The sequence below is a fragment of the Entelurus aequoreus genome, linkage group LG06 (genome assembly GCF_033978785.1).
Source record: "Entelurus aequoreus isolate RoL-2023_Sb linkage group LG06, RoL_Eaeq_v1.1, whole genome shotgun sequence".
NCBI lineage: Eukaryota > Metazoa > Chordata > Actinopteri > Syngnathiformes > Syngnathidae > Entelurus > Entelurus aequoreus.
The window spans coordinates 7,270,955-7,283,900 of record NC_084736.1 but is presented as its reverse complement, the minus strand read 5'-3'; the positions used below and the strand labels follow the sequence as shown (position 1 = coordinate 7,283,900).

The window sequence follows — 12,946 nt, the reverse complement described above, 5'->3', positions numbered from 1 at the left end:
AACAAACTGCAAATGCAGAAGAGAAGAAGATTTGACATCATGTATTGTTATCAATATGCCCTCTGTTTATTTTAAATTGTAGTTGACTATGATGTAGTTATTTTTGAGTGTGATGCCTAATGTCTTTATGGTATTGTCCATGCACTTTTTTAGTGTATGTAGTAAAGAATCACCATTTTTGTTCTCTACATGGTATTGTTTTATTTTAAAATGCACACAATACAGGACCCATATTGTATGAAGCCCTCTAACGATTCCACAGTCCCTTATTCAGCAGAGTCGGTTCCCTAAAAACGACAGGAGAGGGGTGATTATGATTCATTCTTGAAAAAAATGCTGTGTAAATGATTTGTACAGTATGTGTGTGACATGCGTTTACCTTTCCAGCGTCGCGGCTCTTGACCCTCAGCTTGTTGACCTGGGACTCAGCGATGTCAGCACGCTCCTGAGCCTCTTCCAGCTCATTCTGGACCTTCCTGAGTCTGGACATGTGAGTGTTGGCCTGTTCCTCCTGTTGAAGCAGTTTATATTTTATACCTGTTAAGTTATTCTCAACTCAAGTGCACTCACAGCCTCCTCAGACTGTCTCTTGTACGCCTTGACTTTAAGCTGAAGTTTGTCCACCAGATCCTGAAGTCTGGTCACGTTCTTCTTGTCCTCCTCAGTCTATATGAATAAAAGTGCATTTTCACTTTGTTCATCCAAAGAGTGGAAGTTGTGACTATTTAGTTGAGAAAGGACAAACTTGGTAGGTCAGCTCCTTCACTCTCCTCTCATATTTGCGGACTCCCTTAATAGCGTCGGTTCCACGTCTCTGTTCGGACTCAACTTCAGATTCAAGCTCACGCACCTGAAAATGTATGACAGAATAGACATTTTGTGCGTAAAAAAAGCATGATTTGCACAAGTGCTGATGTTTGTTTCATACTCTCGACTCCAGTTTCTGGAGCTGCTTCTTGCCACCCTTCATTGCCAGGTTCTCAGCCTCATCCAGACGGTGCTGCAGGTCCTTGACAGTGACCTCCAGGTTCTTCTTCATCCTCTCCAGGTGAGCGCTGGTGTCCTGCTCCTTCTTTAGCTCTTCAGCCATCATGGCAGCCTGTAATCATGGGTAGTGTAGTCAGAACATATAAAAAAACAAAGATCATAGAAGTCTTGATTGGATGAAGTGGGGAATTCTACTACTCACATCAGTGATAGCCTTTTTGGCTTTCTCATCAGCGTTTCTTGATTCCTGCACAGCATCGTCCACTTCACTCTGAATCTGTACAAGGTCAGACTCCAGCTTCTTCTTGGTGTTGAGCAGGCTGGTGTTCTAAATGTACAAGAAAAGTTTTAGCCAGGTTCATTGTAGTCATGTGTAGTAAATGATTGATGATAACGAAACCTGAGAGTGAAGAAGTCCGACACGCTCGCTGGCATCAATCAACTCCTGCTCAGCCAATTTGCGTCCTCTCTCTGTCTGCTCAAGAGCAGCTCTTAGCTCCTCAATTTCAGCCAGCATCAGGCCGTTTCTACGCTCCACCATAGCAACCTGCTCCTTCATGTCCTCCTGTCCTCTGACAGCATCATCAAGGTGCAATTGGGCATCCTGGCAAAGCAGACCTTTAAAATCGTTGACCCTTCATTTTAATGCAGCAATTATGAACTTACCTTGAGTTGTCCCTGGACATTCCTCAGTTGTTTCTGGGCCTCAGCAGCCTGTCTATTGGCATGGCTCAGCTGAATCTCCATCTCGTTGAGGTCTCCCTCCATCTTCTTCTTGACTCTCAGGGCATCATTCCTGCTTCTGACCTCAGAATCAAGAGTGCTCTGCATGGAGTCAGTCACCCTCTGGCTGTTCCTCTTGATCTGCTCCATCTCCTCGTCCTTCTCGGCCAGCTTCCTGTCAACTTCACCTTTGATCTGGTTGAGCTCAAGCTGAACGCGGAGAATCTTAGACTCCTCATGCTCCAGTGTACCCTGCAAGAGACAGTACCTCAGTAAGGCTAACCTTTTAAAAATCTTAACAAATCCCCCAAAGTGATACCTCTGCCTCCTCTAGAGCAGTCTGAATCTCAGCCTTCTCAGTTTCCACCACTTTCTTAGCTTTTTCCAGCTCATGGACGCTCTTTCCAGTTTCACCAATCTGTTCAGTCAGATCTGAGATCTCCTCTGTAGGTGGAAAATAATACATTATAAAAAAAATTATTCAAAACCGCTGTTATTTGCATTATTTGACTCACGTTGCAGGTTCTTGTTCTCCCTCTTCAGGGTCTCCAGCTGATCCAGAGCTTCCTCATAGGAGTTCTTCATTTTGAAAAGTTCAGTACTGAAAGAACGAGCCTCCTTCTGGGCTCCTTCCAGCTCTGCCTGGCCCTCCTCATACTTCTGCTTCCATTCTGCTAGAACCTGGAGTTACAAAGACTCATTAGAAAGAGATTCATTTATATTTAAGTCACTAAAAACGTTACCTTGTCAAAGTTCCTCTGCTTCTTGTCCAGGTTGGCAGCCAGGGCGTTTGCTCTCTCCACATCAATCATAAGGTCCTCCACCTCAGCCTGCAGCCTCTGCTTGGTCTTCTCCAAAGAGGCACACTTGGAGTTCACAGCTTCAATGGACTCCTCAGCATCCTGTAGACGCTGAGCCAGCTTCTTCCTGCAACGAGTAGGGAGAACTTGTTCACAGAAAAGGAACAAAAAATATGTAATTAATGATGGATAAACAAGTTGTGTACTTGGCCTCCTCCAGCTCTTCAGTGCGTTGGATAGCATCAGTCTCGTATTTGGTCCTCCACTGCGCCACCTCACTGTTGGCCTTGGACATTCCTCGCTGCAGCTCAGCTTTGGCCTCCTGCTCTTCCTCAAACTGCTCTCTGAGCAGATCACAGTCATGGCGGGCAGACTGAACTGCATGGGCCAGGGCATTCTTAGCCTATTAACGATTGCATACATTCATTGTGACATAAACACAGAAAGTCAATACAAACACACAGCTCTCTGAGAGAAAGGCAAAGTAACTACTCGCATGTAAATATCAAAGTACTATAGAAAGATAGTTGTTCTCGTACCTTCACTTCCTCTTCAATGTGTCTCTTGAGTTCCTCAATCTGTTGAGTGTAAGCTTGCTTGCCCCTGGTCAGCTGGGAAACAAGGGCTTCCTTCTCCTCAATTTGGCGAGTAAACTCACCTGAGTAATAATGAGAATGAGCCGTTATGCTGATTCAAACAATCAAAGACATTGAATGTCAGGTGTGAGCCTACAGTCACATGTGTGTTTGTCGGTGTAAGATATAACTCTATTTTTGTCCCCCATAACCACTGAACACCAACATTCTTCAAAATATTAACCCCTCCTGTTTTTTTCCTAATAAATACATCACATGGTGGAACTGTTATGAAACCCCAAAGTTTGACCCCATAAGCCGGATTGAGACTTACTCCCTACGAAATACATACTGTAACTTAAGAGTTTTTAGCCCAATCACCACCAAATTTGGCACATGCCATTTGAGGACTAACAAGCCCATCCCTGTAAAATTGGAGTTGGATTGGTCAAAAAGCATGGGTGTCATCAATCAAAATGTCTTTTTTAGGGGCAGGGGCGGGACTTGACCATTAATGACCACAACTCGGGCGGTGTTCTAATTCTTCCCTGTGACATTGTGTAGTAGTAGTAAAACATATTGAAAGGCTCACCGTTTTCTGTTTGCAGTCTTGCCCTCTGCGCACTAAAGTCGTTCAGTTGCCTTACATTCTCGTCATTTTTGGACTTAATTTCACTTAATTGGTCTTCAAGTGTTCTGCACATTTTCTCCAGGTTGCCCTACAAATAAGCGTTAATATAAAAATGTTTTGCAGTTATCTTTGTTAGATATGTAATTCAGTTCTCACAAACGCAGAGACATACCTTTGCTTTGGCAACAGCCTCCATGTTGCTGGAGAGATCATCAATCTCCATCTTGTACTCGCTCTTCTCCTTCTCCAATTTTTGCTTGACTCGCTGGAGGTTGTCTATCTGCTCTCCCAGCTCTGCAACAGTGTCTGCCTGCTTCTTGCGGAGAGCAGCTGCTGTAGCCTCATGCTGCAGGGTGGACTCTTCTAGATCACGACGCAGCTTCTGGAACTCAGCCTCGCGCTTCTTGCTCATCTCAATCTGAGCGGCCGTTGCTCCACCAGCTTCTTCAAGCCTCTCACTGATCTCCTCCAGCTCTCTGGAGAGGTCAGCCCTCTGCTTCTCCACCTTTGCTCTGGCGGCCCTCTCAGCCTCAATCTCCTCTTCCAGCTCCTCAATACGAGCCTGGGTTTAATGATAGAGTGAGCCGGAAAGTGAACAACCTGAAACACAATGATTACCTCGTGTATCTTAAATCAAAACAATTAATCAATGTACCTGGAGTTCCTTAATCTTCTTCTGGAGTTGAGCACCAAGAGACTGTTCATCCTCAATCTTGCTGAGAAGCTGACTGGTCTCAAACTCTTTCCTTTGAGTAGAGAACAAAAATACACGATACATTTATTTTCTAAATTAAAAAGAAGGAAGCTCTTAAGTACATGCTTATTTATCTCATATACTTTTTGAGTTTTTCCTCTGATTGCTGTTTGTCATTCTCCAAATCCATTATGGATTCCTGGGCCAGTTTCAAATCTCCTTCAAGCTTCCTCTTGGCTCTCTCAAGGTCCATACGGAGCTTCTTCTCTTGCTCCAGTGAGCCCTCAAGCTGTTGCATGACAGTTACTCATGTAAATTAATTACAGCCTTTAACAAATAGACCAACAACAATAATAATTTCAAGGCAACAGAATGGCATTCTTACGTCATCCACTTGCTGTTCCAGCTTTGTCTTGGCCTTGGTCAGAGTGTTGACTTTGTCTTCCTCTGCTTGGAGATCATCTAATGTCTGCTGGTGGGCCTCTTGGAGGGCTTTCTTCTCCTTTGTCAACTTGGCAATAGACTCATCTTGTGATGCCATCTCCTCTGTCAGGTTTTTCACCTGAAATATTGGGATACATGTGGATACATGTGAACATTTTTCCAAAAACTGATATATTTATGTAAATGACATTAAACAAAAATAAACTGGAACCTTGTTTTCAGTGGCATGTTTCTCTTTTTCCACTTTAGCCAAGGTGAGTTCCAAGTCATCAATATCTTTCTTCAACTCTGAGCATTCATCTTCCAGCTTCCTTTTCTTGGTAGTCAGCTCAGCATTGATTTCTTCTTCATCTTCCAGTCTCTCGGTTGTCTCTTTGAGTTTAGCCTCAAGCTGGATCTTGCTCTTGATGAGCCCCTCACACCTTTCCTCAGCATCTGAGAGGTTTTCACTTTCCTAAAGATACAATATAATGGCTTGTCTTTGAATAAACCCACATTTGATTGAACAGGATTGTGCTAATGTAACTGCCGTGTTACTGATATGGAAGCATCGAAATGTCCCAAAGACAACTTACAGATGCTACTTGCAGTTGAAGGTCATTCTTTTCCTGCAGCAGAGAGACCATCTTCTCCTCCAGTTCCTTTTTCTTAGCCAGTGCAGCCGCCAGGTCAGTTTGCATCTTCCCATAGTTCTCCTTCATCTGCTGCAGCTCTTTTTCTGTCTCCGCACTCTTCAAAAGAGGCTTAATCTTGAAATACAGATGCATCCATGGCCAGTTTTTCACATTCATGAATGAGCGCATATTGTACTGGACGGTGAAGACTGCCTCTCTACGGAAGATTAAAAGCATTCATTAATTTGGTGTTTGTTGTTTCAAGTGAAAATTGGCCATACCTCCTCTCCATCATCTTTACAAACTCCTTTCTCATGAGAAATCCTCTGCAGAGAGCCTGAGTCATGGTCACTAGTGCAGCCAGTTTTTCATCTCTCAACTCCTCCAAGGTACCTAGAAGACCAGCTTTGAAGAACACCTGTGAAGTAGAAAGTGTTACCTCACTAGTAAGTACACACAAGAGCCCAAAGAACATGTTGTCTTACCTTGGTGTGTCCAAACTTGTACTGAGTGTGATCCACATCAATGGAGCCCAGAAGTTTCTCTGCAGCTTTCTTGTTGTCAATGAACTGACCCTCAGGGATGACACTGGCATTCAATACTTTGTATCTGTAAAAGAAAGAGAACCATAGTTTTTATTTTCTTGTTTAATCAAATTAGGTCCACGGAAGTGAACTTCTGTTGTCACCTCTGCTTGAAGTCACCGTAGAGAATTCTGCTTGGGAAGCCTTTTCTGCAGATTCTGATGCCCTCCAGCACACCGTTACATCTCAGCTGGTGAATGACCAGGAAGTTCTCCATAAGACCTGAACATTTTACAAAATATCAGTCCTGCGCTATTCTTTGTTGGTTACTGATATTAAAGGTCAAACCTGGGGTCTTTGATTCATTGGGAATCAAGCAACGCACAAAGTGAGGGTGAGTGCTCCTCAAATTGGTCATCAGCTTGCCCAAGTTCTCCTGGGGGGTATGATAATGAACTTTAAGAACCATTAACTTCAAAACTCAGACATATGTGAATGAAAACATCACCCTGAAAAGAGCGGAGACAGTCTGGAAGGAACCACCCTTCTTCTTTCCACCGCCCTTCTTTGCACCAGCATCTGTGTGTCAAAACATGGTAGGTTTGACGAAAAGTCCATCCATCGCTATATAACTCATACAATTCACTTTCTAAATGCTGCTGTGCAAAACATGTTTTTTGGCCACCGAAAGCCCCTGTGTTTACATCATAAAGTCACTTCTACCTTAATTGACTTAAATGGTTATATCCAGACCAAAACAGTAGTAGTAGCATGAATGTCCTACCTTCCGCTCCAGCATGAGCTACATACAACATGGCCAGCAGTTTGTTTTGAGACTTCTGGTAGAGCTGGACAACTGAGTCATTCAGGGGGTCCTTGTTTTTGTCCAACCAGCCAGTAATGTTGTAGTCAACAGTACCAGCATAGTGAACCAGAGAGAAGTGGGCCTCAGCTTTGCCCTTAGCAGGCTTTGGCTTCTCAAAGGCCTTGGTCTTGCCAAGATGCTGATCATGCAGCTTGTTCTTGAATGAAGTGTCTGTTGCCTTGGGGAACATGCACTCCTCTTCAAGGATGGAGAAGATGCCCATTGGCTGTTGGGGATTGATGTTGATTATTTGGCAACAACTTTTAGGTTTGTTAGATACTACCAAACACATTTTTCTCACCTTCTCAATAAGCTCAATGCAGGCAGCCAAGTCCATACCAAAGTCAATGAATTCCCAATTAATGCCTTCTTTCTTGTATTCCTCTTGCTCCAGGACAAACATGTGGTGGTTGAAGAACTGTTGCAGTTTCTCATTGGTGAAGTTAATGCACAGTTGCTCCAAGCTGTTGTACTACAGCATACAGATACATCATTAATTTATTCATACATGTGATTAGTCCAACCTTAAATGTTATCTTGTAACTCACATCAAAAATCTCAAATCCAGCGATATCCAACACTCCAATGAAAAACTGTCTTGGCTGCTTTGTGTCCAACATCTCATTGATACGGATGACCATCCACAAGAACATTTTCTCATAGATGGACTTGCACAGAGCTGAGACGGCATTGTTTATCTAGAAGAGGTCGGTTAGTTAGACGCTGGTTGTGTTTGAACTCTTAGATATCAGACAATACAAATAGTGTACGTTGCTTACCTGAGGGACAGTCTGACCTTTGGTCACAAACTCGTTTCCGACTTTGACTCTGGGGTAGCACAGAGCTTTTAGCATATCAGCAGAGTTCAGACCCAGGAGGTAGGCGATTTTATCAGCCTCTGATGACAGCAAATCACAACACTTTTACCTTGTAAAGCTTTTGTATTGTTTGTGGTCCCATCACGTTTCTGTGCCTACCCTCAGTGCCATCAGGTTCACCCTGCTCCTCACGCTGCTTCTGCTTGAATTTCATGTTGCCATGATGCATCACAGCACCAGTCAGCTTGAAGATGCTAAATTTCTCCTCTCCAGTGAAGCCCAGGATGTCAATAGCAGTCTACATATGAAATACTTTGATTGTAATAACACACAGATATTGTTTTTGATGTTAGGTCATACTTAGACAGCAGTGTTGGGTTAGTTACTGAAAACCAGTAACTAGTTACAGTTACTAGTTACTTTATTTCAAAAGTAACTCAGTTACTTACACCAAAAAGTAATGCGTTACTGTGAAAAGTAACTATTTAGTTACTTATTTTTTTCTTCTTTTTTTTTTTTAAGGATCTCATTAATGCCCTTTTAGCCTTCATTTCAGTACTGTTATTGCACTGGAGAATAATACAATCTGTTGATCAACTTGACATGCATTTGCATCACTGAACTCTGCTAAGCAATGTGGTCTACATACAACACACAAAGATAAAGCTATGTTTCAAAGGGCCAATTTGTTTCAGGCCAGAACAAATTGACAAAACTATTTTAAGTAGCTGCAACATAAAATACATAATTAACAAACCGCATAATGACAGCATAGCTGTAAACCTGGCTTCACCCAAGGAAGGCACACACGACATACACAAAGCCTAACCAGGCATTTTTTTTCTCTCAAGGAATTCGGAAATAAAATCATGTATTCAGGAGATCAACACTGTACTGAAGCCCAGAACACTCTACACCAGGGGTGTCAAACGTACGGCCCGAGGGCCGGATCAGGCCCGCAAACCGGTTTTATCCGGCCCGCGGGATGAGTTTGCCAAGTATAAAAATTAAGCTGACCTTTTTGAATGAAAGAAACAGCTGTTCTAAATGTGTCCACTGGATGTCGCAATAGCAATTATTTGTATCTTTGTAGATGATGCTACATATGTACAAAATAAACCACATGATGTTAGTACATTAGTTGAGGAAAATTATCAAACTAAATAAATAACATACTGTAATTTGATTTTGATAAACATTTTTGGAAACACTTTAGAATGGGGAACATATTCACCATTGATTAGTTGCTTATTAAAGTAACAAAGACTTAATTTAGAGTTATTTGGACACTAGGGAAACATATAAGGGTTAGGGTTAGGGTTACTCATGAGCAATAATTCTGAGGTTATTGAGAGAAGACTCTTATTTAATGACTTACTGGTTGTATAATAAGGCCATGCAGAATAAGGCATTAATAAGTACTTAATAATGACTAATTAAGTCCCAATATGTCACTAATTTGCATGTTAATAAGCAATTAATTAATGGTGAATATGTGTTCCCCATACTAAAATGTTACCAATTTTTTTTTATCTTGATTGAAAATTAACACCAATGAGTTGATTGATGAACATTATCATATAATTTGTTCAGAAAATATAAATAACGACAAATAAAGTATATATACTATTAACCCAACAACATTATGATTTGTACAATTTCAGAGTGTGCTTGTTCTATTTTTAAACAAAGAAAACAATCTGAAGTTGTCTTTATTTTTAAGTTATCGTGCCGTGATTTTACCAGTCTGGCCCACTTGGGAGTAGATTTTTCTCCATGTGGCCCCCGATCTAAAATGAGTTTGACACCCGTGCTCTACACATTTCCCCAGTTTTAGTTTAGAGATAAGGAAAGATTGGCCTGGCCCACTAGGATCCCTCTTTATGTTTGTGAACTTTATAGTCTATACATTTAGAGTGATGTGATAATCAAACACTCTAGAAGTCTAGAATGAAAGAGTATATAAGAGAATTGACCGAGTGTGTGTACCTTCAATGATAAATGATGAGCAGAGGCAGAGTTTGGAGTGTTTTCTTTAGCTCGCTTTCCATGTTTATGTACTCACTGTCCATGTACTTGGAACACGTTTTCCGTGCCAATTGCTGTTTGACGCCGGTATCATGCTAATTAGCTGCCTGAAAGCGGGTGACCCCACGGTAGAAATAGCCTGCATGTCTTCTAGCACATACGCTGCAATGGCTCTATCAATGTTGTCCTGGCTAGCAGTCCCTCCGTTAAAATCCTTAAGTGGAGCTGAAGTGGCATCGGAGTCTGTGTCTCTCTTTACTAGCTTCGTCGAAGCATGTTGCTTTTGTAGCTGTTTCAGCAGATTTGAATTGCTGTTTTGGGCAGTATTCCCGGGCGCGGTCACTGCTGCTGCTCCCCTCACCTCCCAGGGGGTGATCAAGGGTGATGGGTCAAATGCAGAGAATAATTTCGCCACACCTAGTGTGTGTGTGACAATCATTGGCACTTTAACTTTAAGTAGATGGGATCTTTGATCCAAGACACAACTTACATTTAACTAAAATGTTCTTTTCTTTGTGCTCGACAAAAGAAAAGTCGTGAGAATATATCCATCTTAAGAAACTCGACTTCAGCTCCGCCATGATGTCTTGTTAGTTGTTATGAGAGTAGCGTATGTGTGTGTGTGTGTGTGTGTGTGGCCCTTTAAGATATGACAGCATGTGAGGTGAGTGACGTCAGTGAGTGAGTGGGCGAGAGAGGTGAGGGAGCGGCAACGATGAGTGCGTGCAGGGGCTCTAGCTTGGTAGGTGGCTGCGTGCAAGACACCAATAAAGTCGCAAAGTTGCAACAAACCGCCGGCCTCGTCATTCACCCTCGAGTCCGGAGCTGTAAAGACCCACTGCCGGGTAAAGTGAAGGTTGTTACCCCTGAAGTACATAGGCCCTGGAGGAACGTCTCTCCTGCGCTCCTCGACTACGGTCTGGAAGCCCCCTCCCTCCGCCCCCACCCACCCAAAGCACGCCTTTTCTTTTCTTTGTGACACAGAAGGACGACACCGCAGCGCTCCAATAAAACACACTCAGATCTTCTGTTTCAAGCCGATACTACAAAAAAAAAATAACGCAGTAAAGCATCATGTAGTAACGGTAACTGAAATACTGAATATAAAAAATAACGCGTTAGATTGCTAGTTACCGCCGAAAATAACGACGTTACAGCAACGCGTTACAAAGTAACAGTCCCAACACTGTTAGAGAGTAACTCACATCTGTTGCAATGAACTCCTCGACATCATCGATGCTCTTGACAGTGATTTGACCATGACTGATCATTGGGAAGTCATAAGGGTTGGTTGTGATCAGAAGTGCCTCTGGAATTAAAGTGGAGTCCACTCATAACTTTGTTTGGTTTCTGTTTTAGGCGATGGGACATACCCAGCAGCTCCGGCTTGTGTCCAGTCATCAGCTGGTAGAAGATATGGTAGCTCCTCTCTGCAGACAACTGGTAGGTGACACGGGATTTCTCCAGCAGATCTAACCATTTGTCAGAGACGTAGAAATTGATAATGGAGCCAACATTTCAAGCCAAATTGGTTTCGATTCCATCAACTTATACTTACATGTTTCAATATCAGCTGAGGCCAGTTTGCCACTAGTGGCAAAGTGAATTCTGATGAATTTACCCTAAATGTTGACCAGTCACATCTCAGTTTGGTTTGGTCACAGTAAGTATACAATATTTATTGAAGACAATCTGAGAACTTACGAAACGAGAGGAGTTGTCATTCCTCACAGTTTTGGCATTACCATAGGCCTCCAGCAGAGGGTTGGCTGCAATGATTTGATCTTCCAGGGAACCCTACGTGGGAGTTTGCATGCTGTCAACAAAAGCTCAGAACTGCAGCAAAGGCAGCAGATTACCTCTACCAAAGGAAGGACAAAAGCCCTCATTGTAGTTTGCAGTTCTAAATCTGATCAGTACTTCAATATCCGTCCAAGTCTAGGTCATTTTGGTCATGCATATTATAAAAATAACCGGCCTTTGCTTACCTGTATCTTGCCAGAACTTGCTTCAGATTTTTTGCCTCCAGGCACTGCAATTGTTGCAAAGTACTGGATGACACGCTTGGTGTTAACAGTCTTTCCAGCACCGGATTCTCCACTTGGGGTGGGGGATACAGAAATAACATTATGTCGTGTTAATGACTTTCTGAGTGTTGTTGGTTTAGCTGTGATAAACTTACGTGATAAGGACAGACTGGTTCTCACGATCTATAGTTGCAAAACAAAAAATTAGACAATTAATGGAATAATTTTTGCTTGAAAAGTCCAAAGTCTTACCAGTGAGCATGAACTGATAGGCGTTATCAGAGATGGAGAAAATGTGAGGCGGAGCCTCAATCCTCTTCTTGCCTCTGTAGGCATTGACCACCTCCGTGCTGTAGACGGGAAGCCACTTGTAGGGGTTCACCACCACGCAGAACAGGCCTGAATAGGTCTGCGGGACCAACAGAGAGGAACTTTAGTGCAGTTCTAGTAGGCTTTGCTGACGTTGTGTTTAAAGCTGTAGCCTTACGTAGATCATCCATGATGCAAAACGCTCTTTGAGGTTATATAGTACGGCGGGCTCATTGAGATGGGTCATCATGGCCATGTCCTCTATTTTGTCGTACTTGGGAGGGTTCATTTGATGGATGTCATCCTCTTTGACGGTGACTGTCTGAATGGCAAATACAGTCAAAGAAAAAACGAATTTAAAGTTATGTTAAGACTTTAAAAAGTAGAGAAGCATTATGGGGCTGTGCTGCACTTACCTTCTTTGAATCTAGAGTCTCGACAGTGGCTTTGCCCCCTTCTCGTTGGATGAGTTTAGATTTGAGGTACATCTCTGCAGTATCCACCACAAAGAATGCGGTCTTGGCATCAAAGGTAGCAGTCTGTGCCTCCATCCTCTCCTTCTCTGGCTTCCGCAGGTAAATGGCTGCGGGGCCATAGTGCTCCATCTCCGCGTCGGTGCTCATGGTGGCACTTTATTAGAGACTGAAAACAGGCAAAGTTCACTCACTTAATGGCTCCTCCGTGAAAACAAAGTTAGCTTGTCATCAGCGTGCCCAGTGGATATCACCTGAATAACCCAGGTAAAAATGACATAACATTTACCTCTTAAGGTCCCAACAGAAGGTGAAATGAAGTCAGATCTGTTGTTATGATCCTATAAATAACGGATAGTTGTATGAGTCAAGATGTGCATCAATATTTCAATACAAATGTAATGGCAATCCATACACCGACCTGAGTTGGAAGC

General features: G+C 42.7%; 2 protein-coding genes across 3 annotated transcripts in view; one reads left to right on the top strand and one right to left on the bottom strand.

Moving 5' to 3' along the window:
- Positions 1–112, top strand: part of LOC133651795 (uncharacterized) — an 18,645-nt gene extending 18,533 nt beyond the window's left edge. For both annotated transcript variants that reach the window (XM_062049919.1, XM_062049918.1), the window contains exon 14: positions 1–112. This exon is cut by the window's left edge and continues 726 nt beyond it. The gene's annotated coding sequence lies outside the window, so the exon portion shown is untranslated.
- A 154-nt stretch (positions 113–266) lies between these two features.
- Positions 267–12,946, bottom strand: LOC133651792 (myosin heavy chain, fast skeletal muscle-like). Its single transcript, XM_062049916.1, has 41 exons — positions 12,934–12,946; positions 12,802–12,853; positions 12,456–12,681; positions 12,218–12,361; positions 11,983–12,139; positions 11,886–11,913; positions 11,692–11,803; positions 11,408–11,500; positions 11,262–11,325; positions 11,077–11,175; positions 10,909–11,012; positions 7,835–7,973; positions 7,637–7,755; positions 7,406–7,555; positions 7,159–7,329; positions 6,777–7,083; positions 6,501–6,571; positions 6,341–6,428; positions 6,157–6,274; positions 5,954–6,077; positions 5,750–5,886; positions 5,430–5,685; positions 5,066–5,308; positions 4,796–4,972; positions 4,554–4,699; positions 4,372–4,462; positions 3,889–4,278; positions 3,678–3,804; positions 3,050–3,168; positions 2,717–2,913; positions 2,454–2,637; positions 2,226–2,391; positions 2,030–2,154; positions 1,654–1,962; positions 1,388–1,591; positions 1,190–1,315; positions 929–1,099; positions 746–850; positions 571–666; positions 380–511; positions 267–287 (listed from the first exon to the last, which is right to left on the bottom strand). The coding sequence occupies exons 3-41, from the start codon at positions 12,660–12,662 to the stop codon at positions 267–269; spliced, it is 5,817 nt and encodes a 1,938-aa protein (XP_061905900.1). The 5' UTR covers positions 12,663–12,681; positions 12,802–12,853; positions 12,934–12,946.

What these genes read in the sequence shown, in the direction of transcription:
- LOC133651792 (XM_062049916.1), bottom strand. Translation starts at nt 12,662, where the DNA reads ATGAGCACCGACGCGGAGATGGAGCACTATGGCCCCGCAGCCATTTAC. An exon ending in AACCAGTCTGTCCTTATCAC is followed by an intron (nt 11,804 to 11,885) that starts GTAAGTTTATCA and finishes CCCCACCCCAAG; the next exon opens with TGGAGAATCCGGTGCTGGAA. An exon ending in TCAGAGGAAAAACTCAAAAA is followed by an intron (nt 4,463 to 4,553) that starts GTATATGAGATA and finishes CTCTACTCAAAG; the next exon opens with GAAAGAGTTTGAGACCAGTC.